This window comes from Stomoxys calcitrans, chromosome 5 (assembly GCF_963082655.1).
Source record: "Stomoxys calcitrans chromosome 5, idStoCalc2.1, whole genome shotgun sequence".
NCBI lineage: Eukaryota > Metazoa > Arthropoda > Insecta > Diptera > Muscidae > Stomoxys > Stomoxys calcitrans.
Genome location: NC_081556.1, coordinates 156,114,399 through 156,126,355, shown reverse-complemented (window position 1 = coordinate 156,126,355; position 11,957 = coordinate 156,114,399). Strand labels below are relative to the sequence as shown.

The window sequence follows — 11,957 nt, the reverse complement described above, 5'->3', positions numbered from 1 at the left end:
TCGGTATACTTATCAATGGGTCTAGCTCTCCTCCTTCTGGGTGTTACAAACAAATGCACTAAGTTATACTATGTTCACAATTGAGATCACCAACTATGACAAAATACTTGGCGCCACATAGGCAAGCATTTTCAAGTCGTCGCCTCAATACGAGTATTAGATTTAGATTTAATGTCATCGAAGCCTTTCATTCTATTTAAAAATAACAATTTAAACGTACAAAGAGTTTATAACGACTCCAAAGCAATAATTCAAAATATAACAGTTTAAACGTACACCGAAAACGTGGCTACTCATAAAACATTGTTTATTTGGTGTGACAAATACAGAAATAGGAACAAGGACATCAGTTTGTTTCTAAAACCACTTTGACATAACAATTTACGGCAATTGCCACTCGAGGTAGTTTCTTTGGGGGTAGATTTTTTTTGTTGTGCTCATGACGATACCTCTTAATTGTACCCAATTGACATCTGGTTTTTATTTGCATTATCATGTGTAGCAGCCAGGATTCACTGAATAAGGTTAAGCCAAGCGATCAGCAGACATACATTTTTTTAATTTTTGGCAGTACTTATCATTGACGATGTCAACTTGTTCTCTTTTTACATGCATTCTTTGTTACGTTTTTTACTGTTTGATGACATTATCAATCGGCAGATTTGACATCCTTAATTATGTTCATGGGGCCTATCCACTTTATGTTTGTGCAAGTGACCTAACCTTCTATTAGTGAATCCTGATTTACACGTTTATAATCATAAATATTTTGATCTTGTGGCTGCTACACATGATAGCGCGTATAAAAACTAGAATGTCAATTAGAAAGTGTTCAGGAATTTGACAGCCTAGTTCATGGTTGAATTAGGAAGGTTGGCTGGCTCACTTGCCCATTTATTTTTCTGAATTTTGCGTTTTTTTCGCTTTTGAAAAAATTTTGTAGGGTCGGAAATAGATATTTCTATGTGTTCCAAACAGAATGAACAAATTAAAATCCCCCTTATCCTATGGTGGTGGGTATAAAATACAATTTCCCAAAAAATCTACCAAAATCGAAGTGGGCCATCCATCCGGTCAAATTTGATAGGATAAGCCCATAACGGCAAGGCTGCTCTTAATGAAAGTCTCTCGCGCACAATCTTTCCAGAAGAGAGAGAGGGAGACTTTTGTCTTATCCTGTAATGATTTATTAAAACCAGCTGTTGTATCCAAAGCAGTGTACAAAGCCGAGAAGGAAACAGCCGTCGCCGAATAGAATTTTGTCATTCCGCCGACAAAAAGGCCCCGGCTTCGTTCACTGATCCAAGTAAGAAAGGAAATTGCGCGAGAAATTTATTGAATTTGAAATTTTCGTTAAAGAAAACCAAAATGATAGCTTCTGGTTACCAGATAATGGTCAAGCAAATTGCGAGCGAACGCCCAATATTGGAAGACTTGTCTCGTGTGTTTCCCAAAGGCGCTCCAAAGCCAGGTACCTTGACAGAAATTTCTGGTGTGCCGGGAACTGGAAGAAGTGAAATGCTGCTCCGTATTATTGCAAGGACAGTTTTGCCCCACGCATATGGTGGGAAGTCTAGCAAAGTAATATTAATGGATCTTAACCATAAAGTTGACCAAGTTGATGAAGTTCTAAGAGATGTTGTGACAGCAAATGGAACATTTACTGTCCAAGAGGATATTACAGATATAGTAAAAAATGGTTTGGGTTCCATTATCAATGTAGCATGTTACTCATCGGAACAGTTTGATTTGGCTTTAGACGAATTAGAAGATTTGCTATGGGATAATGAAGATGTTTCCCTTCTTGCCATCGATGGCTTGGATGCATTTTATTGGGAAGATTGTTATCTGCGATTGCAACGCATGGCTACCCACTATAAAAGGCTCTGTCAGCGCTTAAAGGCAATCTGTCGGGAACACAATATTTGCTGCATCTATACACTTGATGATAATTATTTACAAAGCAAGTCTTCCAAGGTTAGTACATTCTTCCATTCGCTGGTAGACTACAAGTTAAAACTTAGTCTAAAGAATGACTGCCTCCTGTTGAATGATAAACCCTTTGCTTTCAATGAATTTTAGAATAAATTTCCTTCAAAGAATGTATTTCCATGAATGGTGGACATAAAAAATAAAATGTTAGTATCTTGGAAACCTCATACGTACGACATTAACTATCGCGCAGTAGTCCCTGTGTGATGCCAACAATAGAAAAGATTTTTTTCCTCATAAGGGCCGCATCTTCATTCGTCTGCATTTTGACCTCTTGTTTGGTGCGCAATACGATATAAAATAGAAATTTCAAAAACATTAAAACAGTCTTTTTTTTATTTAACCCATAAAGGTTAAAGTAACAAGTTATATAGAAAATCTATTTAATATACATAAATCTAAAAAAGAAGGAAGACTAAAGTCAGACTAGAATTTTATAGTGCTCATTGTTTTGCTTTTTAGACAAAGCAATCTAATACTCAATGCAAGTAATTTGCACATGTAGTTTAACTCAAACGATTAACTCTTAAGTCTAGAGGCTTATCCGATGTCAAGTCCAATGTTAGCTCATCTCCTCGCGTCAAGGTGGGGCTGTGAAAATGCGAATGAAAATTTGGCGGCGATTTTGTTTCAGCCTCATCGTTTAACCAATAATTGTCAGAGTCCACCGGCCTGTGCGGTGTGGTTTTATAGCAATCCAAGGTAGCTCTTATGTGGCACATTTCTTCCATGGCCATACAAAATGAATCTTGGCCTACTGCAGCTGTTGGCGCTGCTGTCATTACTAGGTGATATGAGGGATATGTTTGTTCCTGGGTTTCCAAGGGTGAGAAACGAGATTCATCTGGACTATTATGAATGGGATGTTGATATTGTTGCTGATGCATGTACGTTGGTGGAGAAGTTGTTGGCTTAGGATGCACCATTTGCACAGAGTGCTTAAAGGTCTTTACATGTTTCCTTAGGGATGAGGGATCGGTATATCGTTTCTGGCAACCCGGAACTTTACACATGTAAGGTTTTTCCATTGAATGGGTTCGTGTGTGCTTGAATCTATCCGATGAATTCGAATAGGCCTTGTTGCAACCTTCAAACGAGCAGATGTAGGGTTTTTCGCCCGAATGGGAACGTATGTGGATTTTGAGATTTTCCGCACGTGAAAATCGTTTACTGCACAAGTGACACTGATGGGGTTTTTCTTTGGTGTGAGTGCGAACATGTACCAACATTTTGTAGCGAGCATTAAAACCCCTTTGGGTGCGATGACATCCAGCCCAACGGCAATAGTAAAGGCCATCTATTATTGAAGCTACTGCATGGATTTGGGTAACATGAATTGCCAAGAATTCAAGGCTTTCAAAGTATCTGAAAAAGTAGAAAAAAATAACGAATAAGGCATTGTTTTCAGAAATATTAGAGCTTGCTAAGAAGAAGTTGTACAGTAGGTTCTTGAGGATTAAATGAAGTGTGAATGAAGCCTGATAAAAAATGCGCTGAAATTTTGTACTTGTTATCCGTTAGACAGTTTAAGTTTGAATAGGGGCTTTATCGGACAATCCAATTTAATGCATATATTTTTCCGATTTGAACAAAAATTGCAACAGTTAGTTGTGTTAGACCCTTTAAAATTCCTGCCTTAGCTTGAAAATTATGGGTTTTTAACCCCATTTTGCGAAAGTTTAGAATACAAGACCAACAAATACCCATGAAAATTTCAAGTACAATATTTGGATAGATCACAATATTTGAATATCAAATATCTTGCCCACGAGATGAAAACTATTAAAAAAGTCATTGAGTTTGGCCATGCCGAACTTTGGATAAGATGCACAGGCGCTTGCAATAAATTGTTGCCACAATCAATCAACTTATTCAGGACATTTTTGACTGATCTGAAGCAAATATCTGATATGTCCTGGTTTTCCCTCAGTTTGTTTTTATTCTTACCTTCCACAATCGACCCAATCGCACACAAAATCATTATTGGAGCTAGGAGATGAAGTACCACTGCTTGGTGTATCATGATTTTGATGATGTGGATGATTATCGCCACCGCGATGTATTGTTGTATTAGTATAAGGCAAATCGGCTGGTAAATAGTGAGGACTTTGGTCATGGCCAATTTTCATAATGACTGATTGTGTACGTTGAGGTGTAGTTAGTTGATGTTGTAATTCCACAGGGTGTTGATGTTGCTGTTGTGGTTGTGGTTGTAGTTCTTGCTCAGGTGAATTAAAACTTCTGGGAGGTGTTATAGGTGGTGTTGGAAACCGTAACTGCTGTTGATGTTGCTGTTGCTGTTGCATTTGTAAAACATCCTCGTTCATGCTAGCTGGAGGATATGTATACTCTGGCCATGGGCTAGTATTGTTGGGGCCCACATTCAACGTGTATGGTGGTGTATGATATGGTGAATAGAACGGCGTTGACGGTGTTCCAAACGGGTGATGGCTAAAAATTAACGTTTGTCCTTCCATTATTACAGAAATGTTTGTACTCTTAAAACATTAGATTTTTAATGGTATTATTGTTTTCAGAAAAAAATTTTAGTGTTCGCTGAATGTATTTTCTTTAGCAAGTTTTGTGAACGACTGATGCGATAGTGACTCGATTCGAATGTAATATTCTATGCGAATTGCGCTGATAACGTTTTCTTATCATTTCTAGGCCTTCTCATTCAGACCATCGTAGACAGGCGAGAGAGCTCTCTGCCAGGGGTTGGTTCACTTCTTGTTGCTCATACCAAGAGTATGTGATTGCGTAGAGTGGTTAAACTCTAGCCATTTCACTTAAATGTGATCTACACACAAATATACTGAGTGCAGTTATTCATTCTATAGTAGAAGCTCCCAGTCTGAACTAGAAAAAGTTGTTCTCATTAACCCTTTTAAGAAATGTTGGGCAACCGTGAGATTGAAAACTTATGATTGTGATGGAAAATGGGAAGACCTAAAAATCTTCCCAGGGAAGACCTAAAGATCTTTCCATTTTTCCCCAGATTGGATACGCTCGATATTGCCTCATGGGATCTTTGACGACCTTCCGATGGAGACCTTGCTCCAATATTTGAGTGTTTCTTATCCATACCTTTAAATTTCTCACCGCTCACTTTTTGGTACCTATTGCCAGCCTGTAGCGAGATATGTTCATGACCCTATTTGGCCCGTAATGATGCCCGGAAGATCAGAATGTCTCCAACTCTCTATCCAGCCACTTCATTAAATGCCAAAAAATGTGTGAACGAATAATAATATGCCTCCTCCCCGCCAGAGCGGTTTTACTCATGGGGGGAGCGAATTCTTCACCCCTCATCTTTGCAAAGTAAGGATTTAAACTGTGAGATGATCTCTCCGGTAGCAACTTAATAGAATCTCACAATAGTTCTAGACTTTTGGAGAGTACACACAACATTTAATCAAACTTTTCTGTTCAATCATGGGGAATCTATTCTATATGTTCATTATACGGTTTGTAAGAGCTTTGAAACATTCATGTTTGCTGACGACATCACCTGAAATTGTGGAGGGTAACATTAATGCGGTATTAGATAGGGTTCTGAATTGGGTTTCCGTCAAATTTCAGTAAATAAATCCAACTAAATCCAAGGCTCTGATGTTTGGAAGGAATAATAATGTGGCACACTTAAGCATATTCGTTGGTAGTTCTGAAATTGAGTTTGTCGATCGGCATAAGTTTATATCTCAAGTGCTTTATGGTTTGGAGGTTTTCTCAGGAACTTTGCAGTCTTTTCTTTTCGAAAATTTGTGGCTGGGGAGCCAAAGGTTATAGGTAACTTTTTAATTTAGTTTAGATATAGCTATGTCTTAAGAATTACTTGGCTTGTGTTATCGATGTAATATTTTTATGCTCCTTATAGGCTTCAAATTACCAAGATTGGTTAATAAAAATTAAATGAAAAATGTTAAAAATCTTAACAATCCGCAAAATAGGCATGGACACTTCATATACCGTAGGCGTCCCAGCCACCCCCAACCAGTTAAATGAGTCAATAGGAAAACACGGGGAGATACTTGTTTCTTGCACCATCTTACTACGTGCCATATCAAGCGATTCCGTTTTATTTGGCTGCTATTTTTACGCCATGAACCGTAAATATGGAACATTTTATTTGTATTTGTAAATGTGTGTTCCAAAAAAACCTCCAGTGGGTTGTTATCTCCTCTTATCGTTCTTGGCCTAACAGAAATCACGGGAAATTCACAAACACACTTTCGAACTTTCGGTGAAACCATAAAACAGCTTTGGGGGGCATTTGATGATAACAGCACACCTACGATGTCGTCGCGGCGTCGTTCGTCGTCTGTTCAATATTATTATTCTAGCATGTCTGCTGTACTTCGCACCCAAAATTTCAAGTCGGAGTACATTAACAAAGAAGGAGAATTTCGTATTATTTTAAGAAAATACTTTGTTGCTAATTAGCTGGCGCATAAGTTTGATAATTCATTTGGAGGTTTGAAATGTTATTTTGTTTTAAGATTAAAAAAAGGCTAGGGATATCATTAAGCGTTGTATTGTTCGTCAAGTGCCAAAGTTTAAGTTCAATTTTTTGTGTAGGTTAGTAAGTTAAGAACTTTTGCATTTCGATCTTTATAGAATGACTTGGAAATTATTGACTGCTATCAATATAGGAATAATTTGGTTACTCACTCACCATGATCTTACGAATCATGTATAAAAATATGCTGTAAGCATGACTCTTCAGTTATATTTGTTTACCCTTCACAATAGTTGTTGGAGGTAGCGATGTTGGTCAAGCTCCATAGGTGAGCAAGGTCGATCCCTAGGGGAACATTCTGGCCATTGGTTATTTAAAGGCGCCAATAACTTGCCTTGTCATATCGAGTAACATGGGCACTCAGTATTTTAGCAAGAGCCGATGCCGTCCGGCCGCTCACTGAGACTCTCCACTTGATATAGCTGATTGTCCGCCACTGCAGTTTCAGCCGCTTCGTATGTAAAGCATTTTACTGTCCGCAACGTGGAGACGCGCCCCTTGGCCTCCAGCTGAGCTTCTCGTGATGACGATGAACACCACATAAATTAGAGCTCAGATTTCCAACCTGTGTGATGCTCACAGCCGTCTCGTATCGGGCGGTGTTGGGGATATCCCAACATTGTCATTCCGTTTTACCACCTCGAACTAGTGCCAGAAAGCATATACTATGTATGTATGTATTTTTTTAGCAGCAATGACATTCTAGGTCCACAAAGCATTGTCCGCCCGACTGTCTGTTATCTGATGCATATATCTGCAACTTTCTATGTGGTTTTCCGTTGTGTCTTTTAATATCCATACTAAATATGTTCTGAATGGGTCAAAAGCCTAAAATAACTTCTTTATTCAGCGATTGCCGGATTTTGTTGTTGTTGTAGCAATGAGTTGTACACTGAAGCGGCAGCCCTCGCAGATGAAGGACTTCATCGTGCCAATTCGGTATGTACTTTTGGAGTGCTAAGGCTGCTTTTACACGATAGGACATGACATTTTCTGTATTCATACAACTTGTCTGTAAAACAAACTACAATACATATAACCCCGTTTACAATGTTCATTAAATCCGGTTTAATCATCTTTTTTTCCCTTTATAAAATCAGCTGACGAGAACATTAAATCCGCATTTATTGAGCAGTGTAAACGGGGTTTATGATAATACATGGCGTTTAGCGCGCTCTGTTCGTATTTGAAAAGTCTTATCGTATATAAGCGGTTTAAGTAAATATCCGTTTTGACTATAGCCTATGACTGACTTCATTCGCAGCGAAAATGCCTATTAAATTATTGCGAAATCCGACGGACTCTATTCTTTGCCAGAACACAAACAACGCCAACTCATAAAAAAGACAACAGGATTGAAGCAGAATTGGTTTGTGCATATTTCGTAAGCAATTGATTACATTGACAATTAATTGAAGCGAATTTTGTATTGGTGCAACGAAATTTTGCTACTATTTTGCTTATAGATCTCCATACCACTTCTACGAAATGTGTGTACGCATTTTCTTCGTCACCATTTTTTTTTTTTTTTTTGTAATGCGTTTTGACAGTTGTTCGGCCGAAAAGTCAAAGTCATTACTAGGCTTATATGGTTAACAGAATTCACTAATAGAAGGTTAGGTCACTTGCAACAACATAAAGTGGGTAGGCCCCATGAACATTATTAAGGATGTCAAATCTGCCGATCGAATATGGCATCAAATAGGAGGAATAGAGCACGCTGTAATCGAAAAAAATTACATGTGCTATTTTGAAAAGTGAATTTCATATGTTAGCTTCGTTTGTATCACCTGACATGTACAACTCAACATGTGTTAAACTTGCCATGTCATAAGACAATTACATAGCCTTTATATAGAATAAGGCAAGACATATTAACCCAGTAGCATGGTGAAACAATTAAAGGTGGTCTCATTTGTACAACAATCACAAATCGTATGGTGCAACCCGCCATCTTGTCAACAAGCTGATCGACGTTTTGCCAACACCCAAAGAAATTTGTGTGCGTGTGTGTATATGAACGAGAATATGCGAGAAAGAAGATGACAACAAAGAGAATGCAAATAAAAAGCTGGCATCTTAATACCGTCAAACCTGACCGGCTGTTATAAGCTGTTCGCGTGAGACCAATTTGAATCTATGGATGTGGATGTTGCGTTGAAATAGTGTAATGCAGAAAAATAGAACTAATAAATTCCAAACGCAACAAATTGGAGTATATTGTAGAATGTAATTTCATTATTAATATCTTCGTATTTTAATATTTTATTATTCATACATATGTAGATTATATTGACTTGGGCGCTGAGGATGGAAGATAACACATGTGGATCAAGATTTCGTGGTATTGTACGCAAAATGCTAAGATTGGTATTACGATTAATTTTAAATATGTATGAATATAAATTATATTGTTTATAATACTCTTTACAGACGGTATCGGCTACAACAAAGAGAGGCTCAAAATGGAATGGGAAATTTTTCGTTTTTTAGAACTCTGGGACCAGTATGAAAAAATATAAATATTTTTAAGCAATATATTTCATGTTTTATTCGCAATTTGATTCAATGATATGAAAAGTTTTTATTATTTATTTTAATTAAAACAGTCAAAATTAATGGAAAATTTGAAATAAATGATTTATTGAGTTAGTAACCACTTTAATTGGATTTTTGAACTTGTCATAAATCCAAATTGCAAAATTGTTAATCAATAATACAATTTCTTTTATAGTGCCGATTTCAGCAAATTTTTTAATTGAATGTGCAAATTTCTTAATTGAACATAGTTTTTCAGTTTTTGTTTTGTTGATTGTTTCGGATGTGTGTCAGTGCTGCCGAACGTTAAAGTACAAATTATTTAGCGGAAAGGGCGTTTTATTTATCCATAAGCTAGCGAATCAGCTAGACTGGTTAGTAAAACAACCCAAATGTTGTTGCTATCATAGGGCACCTGCACTTATTTCTGCTTTTAATTTTAAATGGTTGGATACAGCCTTTTTTTGTAATCTAATAGAAATAATTAACACATTTGGAACAGGTTTATTTAACAGATTTTCTTTACAGAACTGTCAAATACCTATTTTAATGTTTCATTAAGTTTTGTGACTTGTACTTAGGCATATTGTTGCGAGTGCAGTGTGAATTTTTGAATTTTTTTGATTCAAAGTTATGAATAAATAAATAAACTCTAGAAGTCCAGAATCCAATTAGAGTTGTGCCCGTGAGTAGTCGTATCACGCGTGGGTTACGTGATTAAGATCCAGATCCCGATTGAATAATACTTCGTCACGCGTGAGTGAAAACATTTTTACGAGATTAATCACGACTCACGAGAAAATCATGTCTCTAAAGATACCCAAGTGATAGCATGTGTATGGCATGCGGGGAAGATGACGGGACGTTGGAGCATATCATTTGTCATTGCCCGGCTTTCGCGTTTAACAGATACTGGGACTTAGGTGGAGACACAATACCAGACATGAACCAACTTAGCGGAGTGGTATTGAAAACAAGGATTTTGTAAGTAGCACAGAATTCCTAACTAACTAAGAGGTTACTTTATAGTTTTAGAGCGCACAACAAGCCGATTACAGGTATATATAACGTACAATTATAAAGTACACAAAAACTCTAAATGTATTTAGTACTATATTTGACACAGGTGTGACGGTCCAAAACATCCCACTGTCTGCTTTAATTTTCAACGACATCCGATTAAAAATTCTATTGTTATTAACCCAAGACGTTAAGTGGGAAGATCGGTCTATATAGCTGCTATATTCTTTGAGGAATTTGTTTTGGCCCACCAATTTAGACTACCGGTATAAATTTAAGCCATGGGCATTAAAATCCCCATTTATGCGCTAAATGAACATAAAATACTAATTTTTTAAGCAGTAGGAACTTGTGGTTGCGGTTTTTTCCAATAATTTTTAAAAAAATGTTTCTTAATTTTCCTAAAACAATTAAAAAAAGTATTAGGTCAAAAAAATGCTCTAAATGTTGTAAATAATGAAAATATGAAATTTCCCAAAATCAAACGAGGACCAGGCGATATTGGATTAAGCAAACGTTGCTTTTATGTCTTCAAAGAGTTAAATCGTGAAATCGGTCTATATATGAACTACACATATCTAATGTTGATGCGCAATCCGATGGCAGCCGGTTGTACGTACCGGATTGACCCGATGGAGATCTTCATTGGCAAGGGCTGCCGCCTCAGTGTATAACACACTGCAACAACAACAACAATGTTGATCATATTTGCCCCAGAGCTGAGGGAAATCTCCCTTAATTGTGGAACTGGAGCCAAACTGTGGATACAATTTACGATTCAGATTTGAAAACTCCGACCCCATGGCCTATTTGGCCCGTAACCTAATTTCCTAAAGCATAATTGAAAACATTCCCTTTCTCTGCAAAATGTCTTCTAGAAAGCTGTTTTCTTTCCTGGAGGAATAATTTTAAGTCAAGATACTCTTCGCACTTTTTAATTGCACAATGTGATATTAAGTATTCACTGTTGTTGTTGTTGTAGTAGCAGTGTGTGGCACACTGAGAAGTATTCAGTGTGATATTTGTCAGTGAGTCCCCCATTCCCAAACCAGGGGACATCAGTAAAACAGTGTTGGGCACATATGTGAGTGGGCGTAACATTTTCTAGCCCATGTTCTTGTGCATGTACACAAATATGTGCAATAGTGTGTGTGTGTATTTGCCCGCCACTTAAGTAAATCTAAGGGGATTAATATTGGCCTCAAGTGCAATAAAAAGTCAAATATGACCAGAAAATCTTTAGAAAATTTTTGCAAAAAGATTTACCATAATTTGGCCCCGCCAAATATTGCGCGGGGGTTTCCCCGATATTCCAAAGCTCACTTTGTTCCAAATCATTTGCTTGCAGTCATTTAATCTTTACAACTGCTCTCAGTCGACTGTCGTCTACATTTAAGAAATTATTTCGTTTATAGAGATTCCGGTTTGTTATAAATCCTAAAAACTAGTGAAAACTGGTGTTGAAACAGTTGATGACCTTTTTAATCTCTCCGTATTATTATTTTCAGTCACTGGTATTAGAAAAACAATTTATATAAAAAGCAGCAAAAGTTCCCATAAAAATAAATTTTGAAAAACAAGATCATTCCAATTCTGATTTAAATACCGTTTTAAGATTCTATTGAAATGGAACAATAACCTGCTGATAAGGTAAGGTTAGTTCCACCATTCCATATTAGTACATTTGCCAATGGCATTTTCAAATTATGAGCTGGAAAAAAAACAACGATTGAACTGCCCGGGGAATAATCTATGCCAAAGTTCTACTCATAATAGTTGAGCAACCAGTTTTAACCAGATTTCAAATCAATCATTCATTTGAAGAATTGAATACAGTTAATTCCTTTTAGATTTTCTATAACAGATAATGTCTTGAAACCCCCACAGT

At 37.0% G+C, this 11,957-nt stretch overlaps 2 protein-coding genes and 1 long non-coding RNA gene across 4 annotated transcripts; 2 read left to right on the top strand and 1 right to left on the bottom strand.

The window, feature by feature from the left end:
* The first annotated feature begins 1,256 nt into the window (after positions 1–1,256).
* On the top strand, positions 1,257–2,310 carry LOC106081944 (DNA repair protein XRCC2). The gene is made up of 2 exons (XM_013244223.2): positions 1,257–1,977; positions 2,083–2,310. The coding sequence occupies exons 1-2, from the start codon at positions 1,369–1,371 to the stop codon at positions 2,113–2,115; spliced, it is 642 nt and encodes a 213-aa protein (XP_013099677.1). The 5' UTR covers positions 1,257–1,368; the 3' UTR covers positions 2,116–2,310.
* On the bottom strand, positions 2,307–7,442 carry LOC106081943 (zinc finger protein GLIS2 homolog). Of its 2 annotated transcripts, XM_013244221.2 has the most exons (3): positions 6,668–7,442; positions 3,940–4,443; positions 2,307–3,357 (listed from the first exon to the last, which is right to left on the bottom strand). In XM_013244221.2, the coding sequence occupies exons 2-3, from the start codon at positions 4,317–4,319 to the stop codon at positions 2,499–2,501; spliced, it is 1,239 nt and encodes a 412-aa protein (XP_013099675.1). In that variant the 5' UTR covers positions 4,320–4,443; positions 6,668–7,442; the 3' UTR covers positions 2,307–2,498. The 2 variants fall into 2 exon arrangements, with proteins under 2 accessions (XP_013099675.1, XP_013099674.1); XM_013244220.2 differs by lacking the exon at positions 6,668–7,442 and having other exon boundaries at positions 3,940–4,579.
* Positions 7,443–8,223: 781 nt separating this feature from the next.
* Positions 8,224–9,072, top strand: LOC131998117 (uncharacterized). The gene is made up of 3 exons (XR_009398577.1): positions 8,224–8,733; positions 8,798–8,881; positions 8,945–9,072. It is a non-coding gene; the product is annotated as an uncharacterized LOC131998117 (long non-coding RNA).
* The last annotated feature ends 2,885 nt before the right edge of the window (positions 9,073–11,957 follow it).

Bases quoted from the DNA above. Each gene is read 5' to 3' on its own strand.
- LOC106081943 (XM_013244220.2), bottom strand. From the start codon at position 4,469: ATGGAAGGACAAACGTTAATTTTTAGCCATCACCCGTTTGGAACACCG. The intron at 3,358-3,939 runs GTAAGAATAAAA...CTACTTTTTCAG, and splicing joins GATTGGGTCGATTGTGGAAG to ATACTTTGAAAGCCTTGAAT.
- LOC106081944 (XM_013244223.2), top strand. From the start codon at position 1,369: ATGATAGCTTCTGGTTACCAGATAATGGTCAAGCAAATTGCGAGCGAA. The intron at 1,978-2,082 runs GTTAGTACATTC...AATGAATTTTAG, and splicing joins TACAAAGCAAGTCTTCCAAG to AATAAATTTCCTTCAAAGAA.